Source organism: Varanus komodoensis, unplaced genomic scaffold (assembly GCF_004798865.1).
Source record: "Varanus komodoensis strain SLA01 unplaced genomic scaffold, ASM479886v1 scaffold23, whole genome shotgun sequence".
NCBI lineage: Eukaryota > Metazoa > Chordata > Lepidosauria > Squamata > Varanidae > Varanus > Varanus komodoensis.
The window spans coordinates 12,880,733-12,898,379 of NW_025335627.1; the positions used below are offsets into that span (position 1 = coordinate 12,880,733).

At 42.9% G+C, this 17,647-nt stretch overlaps 1 protein-coding gene across 1 annotated transcript; it reads left to right on the forward strand.

Moving 5' to 3' along the window:
* Positions 1 to 44: 44 nt before the first annotated feature.
* LOC123024438 (glucosylceramide transporter ABCA12-like) lies at positions 45 to 17,267 on the forward strand. The gene is made up of 7 exons (XM_044432153.1): positions 45 to 192; positions 695 to 939; positions 1,031 to 1,143; positions 7,398 to 7,522; positions 8,679 to 8,852; positions 12,598 to 12,762; positions 17,241 to 17,267. Exons 1-7 carry the CDS (start codon positions 184 to 186, stop codon positions 17,265 to 17,267), a joined length of 858 nt encoding a protein of 285 aa, XP_044288088.1. The 5' UTR covers positions 45 to 183.
* The last annotated feature ends 380 nt before the right edge of the window (positions 17,268 to 17,647 follow it).

Here is a 17,647-nt window from a genome sequence, read left to right on the forward strand (position 1 = left end):
ATTGTTAGCTGCTTTAAAGATATTTCAGATGGAGATGCAGTAGTAATAATAGCAAACTAGATAAATTAACATTTGTTTTTCTTTACAGAAAATTCTACTCTTCCTCCAAACATAGCACAGTTAAAAAAGGTTCTTTTCTCACATGATGCCTACCAGAAATATTCATCTGTTTCAGAGCTCTTGATGTTAAGGGTAAGTAGACTGAGGATGTTGACTTGGTGTAATGGCGAATGTGCATGCCTTGATCAGCTGCGATTGAGCTCCAAGTCCATATTAGATGCAAACGTGTTTGATGAAGACCTGGTGGCTGCTCTGGGAAAAGCCACTCTGGCAGGGGAAAGGAGCAGCACGAGAGCAGGCAGTGCCCCTCCCTGTTCTCCCCTGCGTCTTCTCTGCTCCAGGCCCCCCACCCCCCTTTGCCTTTTCTGTTATGCCTGTGGAGCCATGAAAAATGGAATGTGGACAGCGAGGGTTAAGTCCCCCTCCCCTGTTTCTCTGCTCTAACTTTCCACCTCAATGCTTTGTAATAATGGCTCTTTAGCTTTTGCTGTACACAATATGCATATAGCTTGTAGCACCACCTTCACCTCACTAGTGAAAGAAAAATTCTTCCAGCCATTTCTGTCTTTCTTTCTTCACTTTTTGATCACTCATGTGTGAATAACTTGTATGCCTCTCTTGATTGTATTTAAAGCTGACTCTCCTCCAAAACATCACATCACTTCTTTGCGAATATGAGAGCATTAGTCTGTTACAGCAAACCTGCCAGCTCCCTGACATTAATTTTACAGAGCTGTGTGAACAAAGTGAGTTCCACAAGAAGCTTCTTCACAGTGTAGAAGTAAGTGTTCGTGTGGCGAGCAACCATAGGAGCATGTCTGCAGAACTCCTAGAAATGCTCCTTGGGGATCCTAAAAAACTCCAGCAACAAATTGACTGGTGAGACCCTCTTCACATTTTCTGTAGCAGTATATATTAGTTAGAAAGAACAAATACTTACTGCTTTTTCTTTTCTTTTCTTTAAAAAAAGGTTGCAGGAAAATATGCTGCAGCTTCAATATTTCCATGCTATCCCTAAGTATATGGCATCTTTGAATTCTGTAATGAATATCACTAAGAATACACCACATTCCAGAAAACAAGGTAAGTTATGTGTGAACTCCCCTTTTAAAAGGTTTTTTTTTTTAATGTGGTCGAGTTATTTCCAGTATATTTCTGAACTTGTTTGTCTGAGTGACTACTGCTGTCTGAGATAGATATTCCTTATCTCTAGTGGAGACAGTGACTTTCAGATAAATAAGAACTACCATTGAAGTATGTTCTTCTAAAACATGGGTGGACTACTTCTCATCCTCCAGAAGTTCTGACTCGCAACTTTGGTTGGCCTTCGCTACCATGGCCAGTGGAGAAGGATTATGGAAGCTGTAGGCCAAGGCATGTGGAGGACCCCCGTTTGCCCACCCAAGCTATAAGAGCCTTAGAAAGCCCCTGCATGTGTTCATCGCAGCTTTCAGATCAGGGCAGCTGTTTAGAGTTGCTGCTTTCTGAAAATGAAACATGCAGGCCCTATTTACTCAAATGTAATTCACACTGATTTTAATTAATGGGACTTTGAGCTCATCTACATATTCCAGGTGATGATATTCTAAGTTGTACCTCTTCAGAAAGCAACTATGGAATTATGATTTTGTATGCCACCATACATTAAGAACACCAAACACTTCTAGTGAGCTAGCACACAAAGAAGACTATGTTAAAGCTTTCTCTTTGCTGAGTGAATTTTCTAGTTGCAGGGGCATGTTTTGTTGTTTTTCTGTGGGGAAGCATTAACATATAATATATATTGCCCCTGTGACCCTTTCCAACCACCAGTTGTGGAGATCCCTCTCAGGGAACTGCCCCCTAAAAAAGTAAGGGAGTGGCAAACAAGAGAAGGGCCTTATAAAGCCCTAAACGGCTTGGGTCCTGGCTACCTGAACGAGCGCTTACGTCCGTATATGCCCGACCGCCCTTTGAGATCTGCGGGAGAGTCCCTTCTCCGGGAACCCTCCATGAAAGAAATTAGGAGAGTAAGTACCCGGAGGAGGGCTTTCTCTGCGGTGGCACCCAACCTATGGAATTCACTCCCCAAAGAGGTCCGCCTGGCACCGTCGTTACTGGTTTTTCGGCGCCAGGTAAAGACCTTTTTATTTAAACATAATTTCAATTGTTAAAACATATGATCTGGCCAGGGCAACTTCTTCTTCCTTCTCTTTCTCCTCCTATATTTTTATTTTATACTGATAATTTTAATCTTATATTTGTAAATCAATGTATTTTTTGAATTTTTATATTTAATGGTAATTTATTATGTACTATTGTATTTCAATGTATTTTATCATGTTGTAAGCCGCCCCGAGGTTTCGGCAAGGGGCGGCATAGAAATGTTATAATAATAATAATAATAATTATATTATTATTATTATTTTTGGAACATGTTTTCAAGAGGGATACACTTGGTGCTTTCTTTATTTTCTTTCTGACACTAGGTAAAAGTGTTTTTATTTACCAGACATTTTAAGACTGAATGAATAATTTATATATCTATGCATGCATATAAAAATAAAATTTTATGATTATTTCATTGTATGACTGTACCTGGGATTAATTAATTTATCAGACTGTTGCAATTATTTCTTCTGGGTTTTTTTAAAGTGTTTTTAACATTTGACTTTATTTTATTGTTGTATGGTAGGTATTTTATTTATTTATTTATGGCATTTGTACTCCACCCCATAGCTAGAAAGCTTTCTGGGTGGCTCACATTGCAGACGTAACAGAAGAAAATAGATAAAACAATAATAGCTAAAACCACAATTAAATAATACAATAAAATGTACTACATGAAATTCAATAGGAGCATAAGCACAATATAATCAACAAGACAATAAAACAATAAACTGCCAGCAGAATCAAATAAAACATAATATTAAAAACAAATGCTAAATAAAACATAGAAACAGAGCAAGTCAGAAGGGACGTTCTAGTCTGACCTCCGACTCCAGCCAGCTCCACTCATGACATGCCTACCGTGTGCATGTCCAGCCTATCCTTGAACACCCACACCAATGGGGCTTCAACCAGCTCACATGGAAGCCAATTTCATACCCATGGGTTCTTAACCGTCAGGAAGAACTTTCTGGCTTCCACACTGAACCTTGGTTCCCTGAACTTTGCTCCATTGGAATGTGTCCTGCACTCCTCCACAGTGGAAAACAGATCTTTACCCACCTCCATGTGACACGCCCTCATGTACCTATATGTCACCAACAGATCCCCTTGGAGTCTTCTCCAGGCTGAAAAGACCCAGTTCCCTCAGTCTCTCCTCATATGGCTTTTCCTGCAATCTGGCCACTATCCCTGTGGCCCTACACTGCACCAATTCCAACCTTGTTATATCCTTCCTGTAATGTGGAGCCCAGAACTGAACACAATACTCTAGTTGTGGGCAGATCAGAGTCGTATAGAGTGGCAGTAATACCTCTCTTGATCTTTGGATGCTTCTGGCTATGCATCCAAAGGTGGCTTTCGCCCTCTTGGCCGCCATGTCACACTGCTGACTCATGTTTAGCCTGCAGTCAACCAGTACCCCGAGGTCCCTTTCACAAGTGCTGCTGTCCAGCCACTTATCCCATAACCTGTACTTATGACACCCATCCCTATGCCCCAAGTGCAAGACCTTGCTCTTATGCATTCTGTTGTCCCCTGCCCACTTCCATAGTCTGTCCAGATCTTTATGGATCTGGAATACCTGCTCCTCAGTTGTGGCCACTGCCCCTGCTTTAGTATTATCATTTTGTTTTGATTGCTTTAACATTTCGAATGTGTAGTTGCCACTGAAGATTCTTTGGAAGCTTCAGCAGCTTCCAAATACAGTGCTAAGTCTACTGACAGGGACTGAGAGTATAAAATGCACAGGGGCAGTTCCTCACCAACTGTGCTGGCTGCCAGCTCAAATCTGAGCTCCATTCAAGGTTGCTTGGGACTGAGGTACCTCAAAGACAGTCTGCTAACTCATGTCTGAACTGTACGGTCATCTATAGAAGCCCCCCTCTAGGCCTCTCCCCTCTGAAGCTGGTGGTGTCCCGAGACAGAGCTTTGGCAGTGTTACCCGCCTGATTCTGGAAGGTCCTTCCTAGGCCAGGTTGCCTAGCACCATGTTTAATGACCTTCTAATGCCAGGTGAAGAAGTTTCATTTATCCAGACATTTGAGATCTTTTACTTTTCTAGGTTAAAAGAGAGCATGAAAGAGTTTTCTGTTTAAATTGTTTGGCTTTGTTTTTACTGTCTTTTATATTGATTAGTATATTTTATTGTTTTAACTGAGAGCCTTTTGGTTGAAGTAAAGGATGTGAAAAGCTGCCTTTATGCTAAGATCTAGTAGAGCCGATTTGGCATCATTGCAGTCCTTGAGAGAGCTAAATATCTCCCCAGTTTCAGCTTTGGACTTGGAAGGGCTAAACCGTCACAGAGGGTGAAGCATTTTACCCTCCCTCCCCCATTCATTAAATCCACCTGCTAAATCCACTGTGTGACTTAGCCCTGTTCCTGCGAAACCGAACTTGTCTTGTCCTTGATGCTCCTCATAACATGCACTTGCAGCTTCCCTGCCTCCGGGCTCTGCATATCTCGCAGTCCATTTATATTGCGGCCGCTGCGGCTTGGACCCACTGCTTGTCCCTGGCATTCCACCACACGCATTCCTGAAATGCCACCATTATGTTCAGCTACAGCAACATTGGTAGGCAGGCCAACAAGTATCCCTCTCACAGCGAAGTATAAATATAATAAATAAAGAAATATGAATTTTGCAGGACCTTGCTATCAAAGGTAATGGCTATGCTCTTTATGGACTGGATTTGCTACTCATACTTGACAGATAAAGAGGAACTTCTCTGAGAAAGGGACAGTGCTCTGATACTTACACTTTAATAACAGCCATAATATGAAGATACTTGTTCTAATGTTTATTAGTTCATGTATTTGTAAGAGAACATGTATCCTCTTTTTCTGCTTCTAACAAAGTGTGTAACAATAACTTTTTAAAATTTGGAACACTTAAAATATATCATTCAAAGCAGACAGCAGCTAAAACAATAGAAAAGCAACAGAGTAATCAGCTGACCAAATTAAATGCCTTTCTGAACAGAAAGGGTTTAAAGAACATGTTGGAAAGACAAAGTGAAAGCTAAATGTGTACCTTGGGATGATAGGTATGAAAGGAGTATATATTTACTGAAGAAATTGCTCTATGGCAGCTAATTTAAAAGGAGAAAATCACTTTAAAGTGATGTGCAGATGGTACAAGACACCACTTAAATTAACAAATTCTAGAGAGGCAGCCATGTTAGTTGAGAAGCCGCAGCAGCTGCAAAATGCCTGGTGGTGCCTGAGGTTCAACAAACTTATTGTGACAGATGTTTTCACAGGCTTGAGCCCCCTTTGTTAGGGGCAGGAGCCAATGGGGCATGGCAGCTGATGTGCAGAAACTGCTGTAGCACAACAGCGATAGCATTTAGACAGGGCTCCCATTTTGTGGAGACTGAAAGTGAAGCGCCAGCTAGCACTGATGTCCTCCTGCTGGAGCAGCTTATGCTTGTCAATGTAATTTATGTTGCCAGTTGGGTTTCCCTTGGGATCCAGTCCATGAAATGTTGCTGTCCTCAGTTGTTGGATGCATATGTAACAGGGGCCCTCTTCAGGCTTTTCTGAACTGAGGACAGTCGACACAGGAGCGAAGGGACTGTGGTAGCTGTGCCCTCCTCCATTTCTGTCACCCTCTGTGTGAAGGGGGCAAGGGAAATGCCCACAGAGGGGGAGAGGGTAGCCCCCTCATTCACAGTTGTACTCAGACTGCTTTCAGTGCACCTGGAAAGGGCTACACATGCATGGCTATGGGGAGAAAAAATGGTTAATGATAGGGCTAAAAGGTCATGACATGGAGATGATTTGTGATGTTTCTGTGTAAAGTTTAAATGGCTACAACAGCCTTCCCCAACCTTGTGCCTTCCAGACATGTTTGGACTGCAGCACCCAGAATTCCCAGTCAGTGGCCCTGGATTCTGGGAGTAGTGGTCCAAATACCTCTGAAGGTCACCAGGTTGGAGAAGTCTGGTATACAGTGGAAGACTGGTGACTATTCACAAAAACTGTAATTGGTGATAACAAGCGTTTCCTAGCTTTGCTGTGCTAACGTAACACCTCTGGTGGGCAAAAACAAACAAAATGCTCAAACCAAAGAGAAACAAAAATACCAATACTTGGTTTTGACTGGGTCCTGAAGAGAGGCAAACTTACTGCTAAATTCTAATTCATCAGTTTCATGCTTGAGTCTTCCTTTGAAATTCTACAGGTGGATAATAGTGTCTTTCAGGTTGGCAGCAAAGGCTGGCCTGGGAAACTGAGATGTTCTCCCACTGACTTCTCAGCCTTTCCATTCTATGTCGCTTTTGTGCCTTTCCTTTGGTATGGTATGGAGACCGTGCCTGTTTGGCTGATATAGCAGTATTAGGCCATTATTGGCAGGTGATGGCATACTGTATGTCACGTTGTAAGGTGAGCAGGTGAATGAGCCCCTGATGGCATGGCTAATGTTATTCAGTTCCATAATAGGGTTATAATAGTGGATAGCCACTCAGGCAATACCATTATGGACTATAACATCAACCTTATCATTAGGGGCTCATTCGGCTTCTCATCCGAATAACAGTAACCAGACCATTCAGGAAAAAATGAAGTATCTTATAAGGCAGGAAAATATAGAATTTGTGATTAACTTACTGCTAACAACTAGGATTGAAATGGCATTTAAATGGAAAGCTGATGCTTTTCTAGTGAGAATTGGTAGAGAAGCAAATTGAATATACTGCTGATGGTAAAACATGCTCATTTGGCATGATTTAGAGAAGGAAGGCAATTTAGAAACTCATTTATGGGCCATTGGACTTTATTTTTAGGTTTTCAAATGATTTGGACAAAATGTAATAAATGACAGATTACCATATTGATTTTTTCAAGCAATATGATTTTAAGATGGTGTAATTTCTATAATTATTATGTGTATGTATATGAAAAATGTGTAAAGAAAACAGAAAACAAGTGGCCTAATCCTGAATTCTAGATGGTCTTGAAATGATGCAGTAGACTCAGATGTCTCTGTACACAAGAATATGGAATAATACAAAAATAGGAATGAACCCTTGCAGTTCTTTTGCATTTAAATGTACCACATGGGGACACTCTTGAGGCATTTTTCTCGTCTTTTCCAAAGCTTGCTTCAAGCACTCTGTGTAAAAGGTATTTCCTAAAGACTGGAACAAAATCTAATCTTTAATTTTTGCTTTGTCATGTTTTAAAGATATGCTAATAGATCTGTTCAGAAACGTTGATGACCTCAGGAATGAGCTCAGAAATACTGTAGGAATGTCAACAGAAAGCATCAATACTTTGCTGGAAATGCCCCTTCGAGGAAACAAAACACAGGCAAGTTCAGTATGCATGATACAAGCTGTGTCTTTGTTTCTTTTCACATTCAGGACTCAGAGCCTAGAATGTGGATTGGTGTCTTTCAGCAATAAGTTACTGTTCTCAGTCACAAGTTATGTGATGTTTTACATGCCTTTGTTTGAGCATGTAAAACAAAAACAAAAAAAACCAGAGTGTGGTTATATTGCCAATAGTCATGTTTCTTACTGATGCCTCCAGTCAGAAAGCATGATTGCCCATCATTCAATATCAGCCTGTTAGCTGATGGTGCATCTTGTTCAAGATTATGGATCAATATTACAGCATCACGCCCTGTCTATCAGAAGAAAATATGATGCTGATACATAGGTGAAATGCCAGCTGCCCCTAATTAGAGGTAATTGTTATGCGAAAGGTTCATCAAAATACAAATACACACAATCACAATCACAACTATTGCCAGGCAGCAAAGCAGTGGTTCACTCTGCTACTCCACATTAGTTTTACAAGGTACTCCTCCATAAAGACTAACAGTGTAATCCTTTGGGTGCCTGCTCACCACTGAGCCCCACCAAGTTTGGACTCCCTCCCAGATAACTGTGTGTAGGATTGCAGCCAGTGCTTAAAGGTAAGGTTGGGTAGCCATAAATGTAAGTGCATTCATCCTGCTTTGGCTTGTGCTAACCTGACTGGCAGGTTCTTGAGTGGGTAACAAGCACACACAGGAAAACCTGTTCTGATGGTGGGGGGTGTTATAAAAAATATGTATGTACAATGTAGGGAAGCCGGGCCCTCTCAGCCCACTTTCAATTAAAAAAGGTGTTCTTTGTCTCCAGCTTAAGCATTGTTGGGCCAGAGAACAGGGGATAATTCTGGAATGTCACCTGGTGCTCTCCACCAATAATGTCTTGCTCCCAGTCACAAACTGTTTGACCTGCAAAAATAAGTTTATTAATATCAAAGGCCAAAAGAAACCAAATCTTTTAGCTCCTGTTCTTGCTTGCCAGAGTTCAAGGAAATCTCCCTCTACAGGTTACTGGAGGGAGAATGACATGCTGCTCTGTCCTGTACAAGTTGGCACTGGGCAGCAGCTTGAAGAAGAGAGCTGCTTAATTCATCCTGATCCGAGAGCACTCACCATTTACAAACCTGCTTTCCTTCTGTGCCAATGCAGCTGATCTTTCAGATACACCAGCTGGAGTCCTGTGACACTGATGCTGCCAACGTGGAACTGGAAGTCATAGCCGGGCAGTTCTGCAACCTATCAGTCATGGAGAGGACCCACAAAGCATATGTTTTGGGAGTCACACTTCTGCATTACTTGGATATCTACAATGTCATGTACAAGGTTTGTCCCACAAGCTGTGTCTTAAAAAGTATCTTCCTAGGTTTCCTTTCTAGGTTTTTGTCTGTACATTTGCTGTACTTTCAGGAAGGAAGTCCAGGGAATCAAGGAACCTAATTTAATGGGCCACAGTTATATTGGCTTAATGTCACCGCCTAGTGGTCTGGGAATATATAATGCTCCAACTGGGTAGAAGCTAAGTGGGTGTGAACATGAGAGCTGACTATGCTGACTGTGTTCCATGAGGCCAACGCCACGGTAAATGTGCCCAGAGTTTCAGCTCAAATGAGAGATGGAAGCTGCTCTGGATTTTGTAAAGGAAGAGTGGGAATGAATCAGCATGGTAGTGATGAACAGATGATTATTTGTTTCCTCTTAATTCCCCAGTGATTGCTTGAATCAGTTTTATGTGGTCCAAATGCAAAATCTATACGTTTGTGAAGTAGATTGTCTTTGCCAAACGGGCAAGGAGAGGAGGTAGCAGGGAATATTTGCAAATAGTAGAGTCCCTCTGTACTTGCAAAACAAAAACAAAATAGCAAAGGCTCTGAATGTCCCTCCCCACACATTTTCCTATAAAATGCCAGTGCCATGCATTCAGTTCTCTGCTCTTGACTTCCCACAGGCTGCCCGCAAGAGAGCAGCACACAGGCACTGGTCTGCATGCACTCACCAGAGCAGGGGTGAGCTGACCGGGGACAAGGGGCATGTGCCTCCCTTTTGCCACGGATGCGCTTGTGCTGTGGAAGGAGAGGACTCGGTGTGCTGAGTCCTACCTTCTCTCCACTGGGTGCTTCAGGCAGCTGGAGCCTCCCTTTGTTGCCAAAGCCACCATGGGAAAGGCTGTAGTGGGTGGGGAGAGCTGGGTCTTTAGGGGAAGCTTTTTCCATGCTCATTCTGTCCACCAGTGATACCGTATTTTTTGCTCTATAAGATACACCTAGTTTTTAGAGGAGGGATCCATAGAAAGCTTCCTGATAATCACAGGCACATTCCCCATCACTTCCCCATGGGCTTCATTAAAAGACGGGTTGCCATTTGAAAACACACACTGACCTGTGATTAGCAGCTCTCACCTGCGCCGGAGGAGGGGGCGGAGCAGGGCGTGCCGAGCGCGTGCCGGCCAGGTGTGGTGCAGCCGGGCCGGCAGCGTGCCGGCGGTGGTCTTCCGGGCGGTGCGGCGGCAGGTCTTCCCGGGCGGTGGAGGTGAGCAGTTGCCGGGCGGTGGGAGTGAGCAGTCCGTCGCTCCGTGCGGCCGGCGGGTTAAAGCCCGCGGCTCCTCCTCCTCCACACCTCTCCCCCTGAGAGGCACAGCTCTCACCTGCTCCAGAGGCGGGGGAGGAGCAGGGCGCGCTCAGCATGTGCCAGCCAGGTGGTGCCACGTGGTGCAGGCGGCTGGCAGCATCCCGGGCATCGGGCACACACACATTTGCTCTATAAGATGCACAGACATTTCCCCTTACTTTTGAGGGGGGGGGTGTGTCTTATAGAGTGAAAAATATGGTAATTTGTTGCAGTAGGTGAAGCAAAGCAACCTTTGTGCCCATTTCATTTTTGTATGTGCATTTTTGTGTGATTCTACTTGTGCATGATGATCTCAAGTGCTTCTGTTAAGATATACCCAAGAAACCCATCCCATAATTACAGTTCGCTCACAGCCTTCCTTGTCCATTGCTGTGCTTCTATGGTAGATATATTCAAGGATTCAGTTCATTGCAGAAGAGTCTTAAACAAATGATTTTGTAGGATTTCATAATTATTAACTCTAGTCAATTCCCAATTGTGACACTTTGAGTTAAAACCCAAATACTTAACTAAACTAAATTATGTATATGCATTTCTATTCCCAAACTCCCACGTTCTAATAATCCATTTTTCCTGCAGTTGCCTACTCCAAAATCCCATATTCATTGAGCCCATATGTAGGGTGAATGCATTCAAATACAGACATTTTTACTATGCCAGTAACCATGCTGAAGCAAGGCAGAATCCAGAAGGAGCAGGTTTTCCTTATCCCTTAATCCTCTATTGAGAGAGATTTTTGATACCAAGACTCTTGAGGCTCCCAGTGTGGAAGTTTCCCAACATGGCAGGTCTAGAAGCTGGAAGCTGGCAGGAATTGATATCCTTGGGAAGAGGCAAAGTGGATAATCCTCTCAAATCAACTTTGTCCTTTTGGATTCAGGCCTGCATCTTCAGATCTTGACAGGAAGACTAAAACTCTGAGAGATGTCCAGACTCATCAGCTGTAGGCTGATGTTTTGCCTCATAAGGATGTCTCCACACGGCAATCAACTTGCCAAGTCCCCGAGATTTGGTCTTTGAGACATTGACTCATAGGGTGGGGACAGCTCCTGACCATAACTGTGCAGCAGAGATGGAGCCGTGATGGACACATGCTTAGGAGAAATAGCACAAAATCTTTTCAAATGAAGCTGAGAATGGTCTCTTCCCCTTGGTTCTTTCTTCTCATCCTGAAATTTTGTTCTAATCTTGGCAGTATGAAAGGAAGAAAAACCTGATCTCCATGAGAATATGATTTTATTCCACCTTGCAGGCTCAAGATCCCGATTCTCATGTTTCCTGGATGGTTCTTTTGGGGGTGGCATAAAAGGCAGAATTTGAGGTGCTGTAGGACCATGCATTGGTAACACCCAGGGGAAGGTCAGATTTCTGACAAGAAGCTCTGTTTCTCTAGGCATGCTGTGCCTCTGCTCTCTATCTGTTGTGGGGTTTTATGCTCTGCACGATAATGTGAATGGTCAGCCATAAGTCCTGGAATTGATAATAGGAACAATAAGCTGCGTTCAGGAAACTTAAAATCCCCAGCTGCCTATGGCAGGTACAACTCTGAAAAATGTTCTGTACTGCCCAAAGTTGTTAAAATGCAGAAACCTCTTTCCCTGTGTTGTTTTGCAAGGAAACACAGAAGAAATACGCATCTGCAAAATTGTACTGCTCTGCTTAAAGCAAGAGAGATTTTCTGAGAAATCTTCAACTGTTTTCATTTGGGATGCCACTTCCTTACTTCTGTCTTAATCTGCCTATAAAGCTAATCTAGACAAAGTCTATAAGCAGTTGCTGTGATCCGAAGGTATCCAAATGCAGCAGAAACTTGCATTCCCTCTGCTGCACTCATGCCTCCAGGCTGTGCCGGGCCTCTGGCTCCCACTTAATTGTCTCCCCACTGCCTATCTGTGTTGGTGTGGAACATCTGCTCAGAGCTGCTGCATGTATAACACAAGCATGAACTGAATGCACCTCAGGAAATGCATGCAGATCTTCAGCCTCAGCCATGCAGCACTCTGTATGGGTGGGCTGAAGGGCAAAACTCCAGGAAGGAATCCAGTTTTACTAGTAGGCATGTCTTGCTGGATTACTATCTATTATTCACAATGAAAGAAAGTGCTGTCAGAAATTCAGGCAAAATTTTTGATGGTTATTCTACCCATTTTCATTATTTTCTTTCATGAAGATAGATTGTTCTCCTACTGTGGAGAGCTTTCTGTTTTAGTCCAGTCTAGCCAAACTGTCAGCACCCATCAGTTGATTACGGAAAGGTAGGCAGTGCTGGAATATTTGAACAAAAATATAAGTAGTTTTAAATCCTGTTTAGCTGAAGCTAAATTCTTTTATGACGTATTGATTCCTGAAAGTTAAAGTTCTTAATTTTGCCTGGGTTGTGCTCCTTGTAAGCAAGTGTGTGTAGTGTTGATTATGATCTCCATTTGTCCTGGCTACTGTACAGGTGCTTTTCCCTAAAGAACTGCAAACTTCCTTGGATCAGGTGTTGGATCTCCTCAAAGATTTGAACCACATCAAGAAACAGGTTGCATCAGATGTACACCCACTCTTAGATGCAATTCATACCCTTAAAGAACTGCAGCAGTCAAGAAGTACACCCATTTCTAAGGTTAGTTTTTCTCTGCCAGTTTGCTTGAGAATATAATTCCCTCTGGGTGAATACTGAAAAATGGGAATCTCTACTGGCTTTACCAGAATTTTAAAATATCAGTAAAGTGTATACTATACATAGAAAGGAGATTACGGCTGCACCATATATTGTGGGAAGGGCTTCATACAGGATCACAGGAGCCAGGAAGTCACAGTGAAGGGTTGACTATATCCAGCAGTTCTTTATCAATCATACTTGGCAATTTTACTTATTTAAGATATTTTAGCCCACATTTCAACTCAACATTTTCAAGGTGGCTTACAAACAGAACTCTTTGAAATGACATAAACAACCATTTCTCCAGCTGTTCTCCTCCTCCTTTTAAGCAGACCCAGGCAATGGCTTTCCTACTAGAAAGCTTTATTATATTAATGCTGATCAGCAAGGCTGGCTTTAATGTACCCAGAGAGTTTTCCCACAGTATTTGAAACCGACTCTTCGAACTGCCTGACTTATCTCCAATTTCTCTAGCCTTGGCATTTCACCCATGGATTCTGAGCCCTCCACCTGATCTGATGCAGAATCTTTTCCCACATCTCATGAACGGGGTTTAGAGAAAGAATGAATTCAATCCCTGCACCATATAAGCAACACTGCTCTACTGTAACCATTTAAAAGACATTTTAAGAACCATCAAAGCTATGAATAACTTGGGAAAGATGGTGCTTAAAGATGCAGTGGTGCCTCATACTTCAGACTTAATTCGTTTCAGGATGCCGTTTGAACTCGGAATTGTTCAAAGTCCAACGCAATCTTCCCTATTAGAAATAATGGAAAGTGAATTAATCTGTTCCCAGACCCTAAACAACACCCATTTCAGTAAACTTAAACAGCAAATACGGCCTCCTGAAATGAATTAACTTCAAGTTATATACGAAGTGTGATCAAAAAATACAGTAAATGTTTACATTACAGCAAAAGTATTACAGTAAAAGACACCGCCATGAATCACCCTCAAACTACTCAGCTCTCTCTTCAAACGCTCTTGCCCCAGCACTGTTGTGGCTGCCTCGATATCCTGAATTGATTCAAGTTAAGACAAGGTGGATCAATCTGAGATGAGTAGATTCAGGACAAATCAGTTCAGGACATCAAGGCTTGGTTTTTCAGTTGGGCACACAACTGATGAAGTTTTCACTGCAACCTCATTTTTTTACTTTGCTCGCAGCTCGAACTTAGAAGCACCTTTCAAACTGTGGAGTGATTTTCATCTCAACTCTAATGTTCAAACTCTGGATCGTTTGAAGTTAGAGTCATTTGACCTGCGAGGCACCACTGTACTCAGATCAGGCACCTGCAGAAGAGATAGGAGGGGAAGTTCCATAAAGGAGTTGCCAATACTCATGGCCACCCAGTTTGCCTCAGAAATTGGGGACATTCAGAGCCGGGCATCTGAAGAGGATTTCACACAGGTGTGCATGGCAGGGTACTTCAGATTTGTCTAGGCTATTCAATGCTTTAAGTCCTTTAACTCCAACACTCTGAAGTTTGCCCAGAACCAACTGGCAGCCAGCGCAGTTTGTTTAGTGCTGGCCAGATGCACTCATACTGGATGTCCCATTTAGTCTAACCTGTATGCATGGAGGAGTATGCCTGATCACATACATGTACAGACCAGGAGACTGACAATGTTGTGCATGTCTGAATTAGGCCTTTAATCCACATAAGTCTGAGATTCAGTGTCCAAGACAAAGAATATAGGGGAGGCATTTGTAGGTTGTCAAACAGCTTTTCCTATGAACTGTTTTAGGGAAGTAGCAAAGCAAGATTTTATATTAGATGTCTGTAGGAAGGAGAAGCTTGTAGTGGATCAGGTTTATTCAAGATGTTTGTATGTTTGTCTTATTTCTCTTTGTCTTCCTATATCACTTGTGTGAGAAGAATTGCACGTCCTCAGCAATTGCCATATTACTCTATTGCAGCCAAAGCAAGACACTTGTATTGTAACATCCATTTTCATGGACCAGGGTATTTTTCATCAGAAACATGAAATGTTATCCTAACTTAGCAGCTGTAGAGGGGAAACATTGCAAGCAGTGAGGTCAGAGGGCGATTAAATGTTAAAATATCACCTCTGAGAAAAGCTTAATGCAGGTAAAATAGCTGTAGTGATTATTCACAAAGCAGTGTTGCTGGTAACATAAATGTCCCGGCATTAGTAAGCCAGTTACATGCTTGTAGTAGGTAAAACTGTTACCTTGATTCAGTAGGTGTCCATTGGTTATATAGCTGAAAATGGGAAGGCTCCTTTTGTGATGAGACAGTTTATAAATCAGATGTAATATACTATAAAGCTTTTATCTACCATGGTAGGAAATAATTTGATTAATCCTAAGCAATTGAAATACCTTCATCTATCTGTGTTGCACTTACCACGGTTGTTTTTAGCATCTGAAGTGGCAATTTCTGCCTTGTTCATCTTCATATACCCATGAGTAAGCCAGTTAGGGTGAAACATTTCATGGCCCGGTTAACTATCTTAACTTTTGTCAGCATAGCGACCCATCCACAGTACAGCGGTGCCTCGGCTCACGAACGCCTTCGTTCATGACCAAATCGGGTCACGAACAAAAATTTCATGAAAATTTTGACTTGGGTCGCGAACTCTGCATTGGGTGGTGACCAAGATCGCAGCCATCTCCCCCACCCCCGAGTGGGGAGATGGCCACGATCGCAGTTGCACTCATGCAGGAAAGACAGGCGCAATCTCGGTCATCTCGCCCCCCCCAACCAGCAAGATCGCGGCCATCTCCCCTCCCCACAAGTGGGGAGATGGCCGTTATCGTGCTGGGGGTGGGGGGGGGAGATGGCCAAGATCGCCCCCATCTCTCCCTCCCCCAGTGCGCCCGCCTCTCCCCCCCACCAGCGTGCCAGGATGATGGGCGCGTGCAGGGATGACAGGTGCGATCTCAGCTGTGCATGGGGGGCGGGGGGCAGCTGGCTGCGATCTTTGTTGTTCTTTGTCACTTTGCTTCACATTTTTCTGATTAAAAAACAATGGTTACAGAACGGATTAACCTTATTTACATTGAACTTTATGGGGAAATTTAACTTGGCTCACAACCAATTTGGGTCACGACCAGAGTCCTGGAGCGGATTACCACTGTACCACTGTATTAGTTATGCTCACCCACTTTCCTGTGTTATATGCTGCAATATAAGTGTTATGTCATACATTACTTGAATGCTATCATATCTCACTTGACAAAATCCTCTCTCTAATAAGCTCTTCATTTCCTCAGTGTGCCTTCTGTTTGCTTCCATAGGCATTGTTTCAGACTAGCAACCTGACAATGAATAGACAGACATTTAAAATTATTTCTAAAGCTTTCTGCAACCAGGAAATCACTCCTCTCTTTTTTGAAACTTTGCTACCTGATTTTGAAGAGCAGGATGTTCACCATTCTTCTATAGAAGATGAGCATGTACAATATATTATGAAGAAGTACAGCATTCCACAGGATTCCAGTGAGTTGTTAATAAGTGTGATCTCTGAAGCACATTGCAAAGTGTTAAAGGTGCGATCCAGCAAAAAGGTCAGGCAGGAACAAGTTGTGACCAAGTCCCGTCCAAATCAGTGGGACTTAAGAAACTTTCAACCCAATCTCATTGCAATGCTTTAGCCACACTTGGGACTGTGCAAATCCATCTCCTTATCTCTGCAAGCTGCTCTGCTCTGCCTCCTCATGCTGTTAGGCATTCATCGGAAGTCTGCAGTGTCTCAGATGGCCTTGCTTCTCTGAATGACTTCTGCACATGTGGAGATATTGCTCCGCCTTCACTCTGTGATGCATGGAAGAGTTATTGCAGGAGCAGTTGGCTGGCCATCACAATGGCTAGCTGCACCAGCTGTGGGTTGGAATGCTCACTGGAACGTGCATCCCACTGCTAGTAATCCACAGAAAAGGACCTAGCAAGTACTTACCTAATCTAAAAGTGAAGTCAGCCATAGAAACAGCATGCTTTTTCAGAAATTGTGGATCCAGATTTCAGTTCTGATCCAGTGGCACACAGGTATGCTATGGATTCCAAATAAGCCTGTTTCCTTGGAAGAACTGAAGTGCCTGCTTACAACTTGTCTGGATTCAGCTGCAGTGCATTTATCCTTAACTACACAGTCAAGTTCCAGGGAGAGCACCCCCAGATGGCTACCCTTTCTCCTAGTAGGAAAGCATACACTGTTATTTCAGCTTTTATACAAGAGCAAATGTATGCCTACCATACAGGGCTTATTTAGATGACCAGCAGCTCCCAAGGTTGTTGACTCAGAACAGTTATCCTGGATGCACATTCCAATTAACTTCTGTAAGCTTCTGTTCATGATTAGGTGCCTATTGACACCAATTGTTATAATGAGTTGAGAAAACAGAGGCAAGTCAAGAGGTCTTAACATGCTTAAGGTCTCTTTTTCTTCCCCCCTTTTCCCTCTTCTTCAGCTACTGTTTGACCTTGCTGTCCTGTAAACCAAGCAACAATCAATGCATCTGAAGTCAATGTTGTCTTGAAATTCTCGGGTTGTAAATAAGCCTAAGGGTGCACACATGCACGTGTACACACACAGAGGCATGGTGCACAATCCAGCAAGAACCTCTCTTTTGTGGATGCCATTGGAAGGAACAGAAGTGGCCTAGGAACTGGCCCGAGCATAGTTCTCTTCTTTCCTTTCCCACTGCCACAAATGCTCTTCTGAACCATTTTTCCTAAGGTTGTTAGGGTAAAATGCATTTCTACTCTGTAGGCTGTTTCCAAAACCCATTCAAATAGCCAATAGAATTGTAGGATTCTTCATACAGTTTAAAAGTCATATTGCTAGAATAAGATTCAGCACCAATTTTTCTTTCCT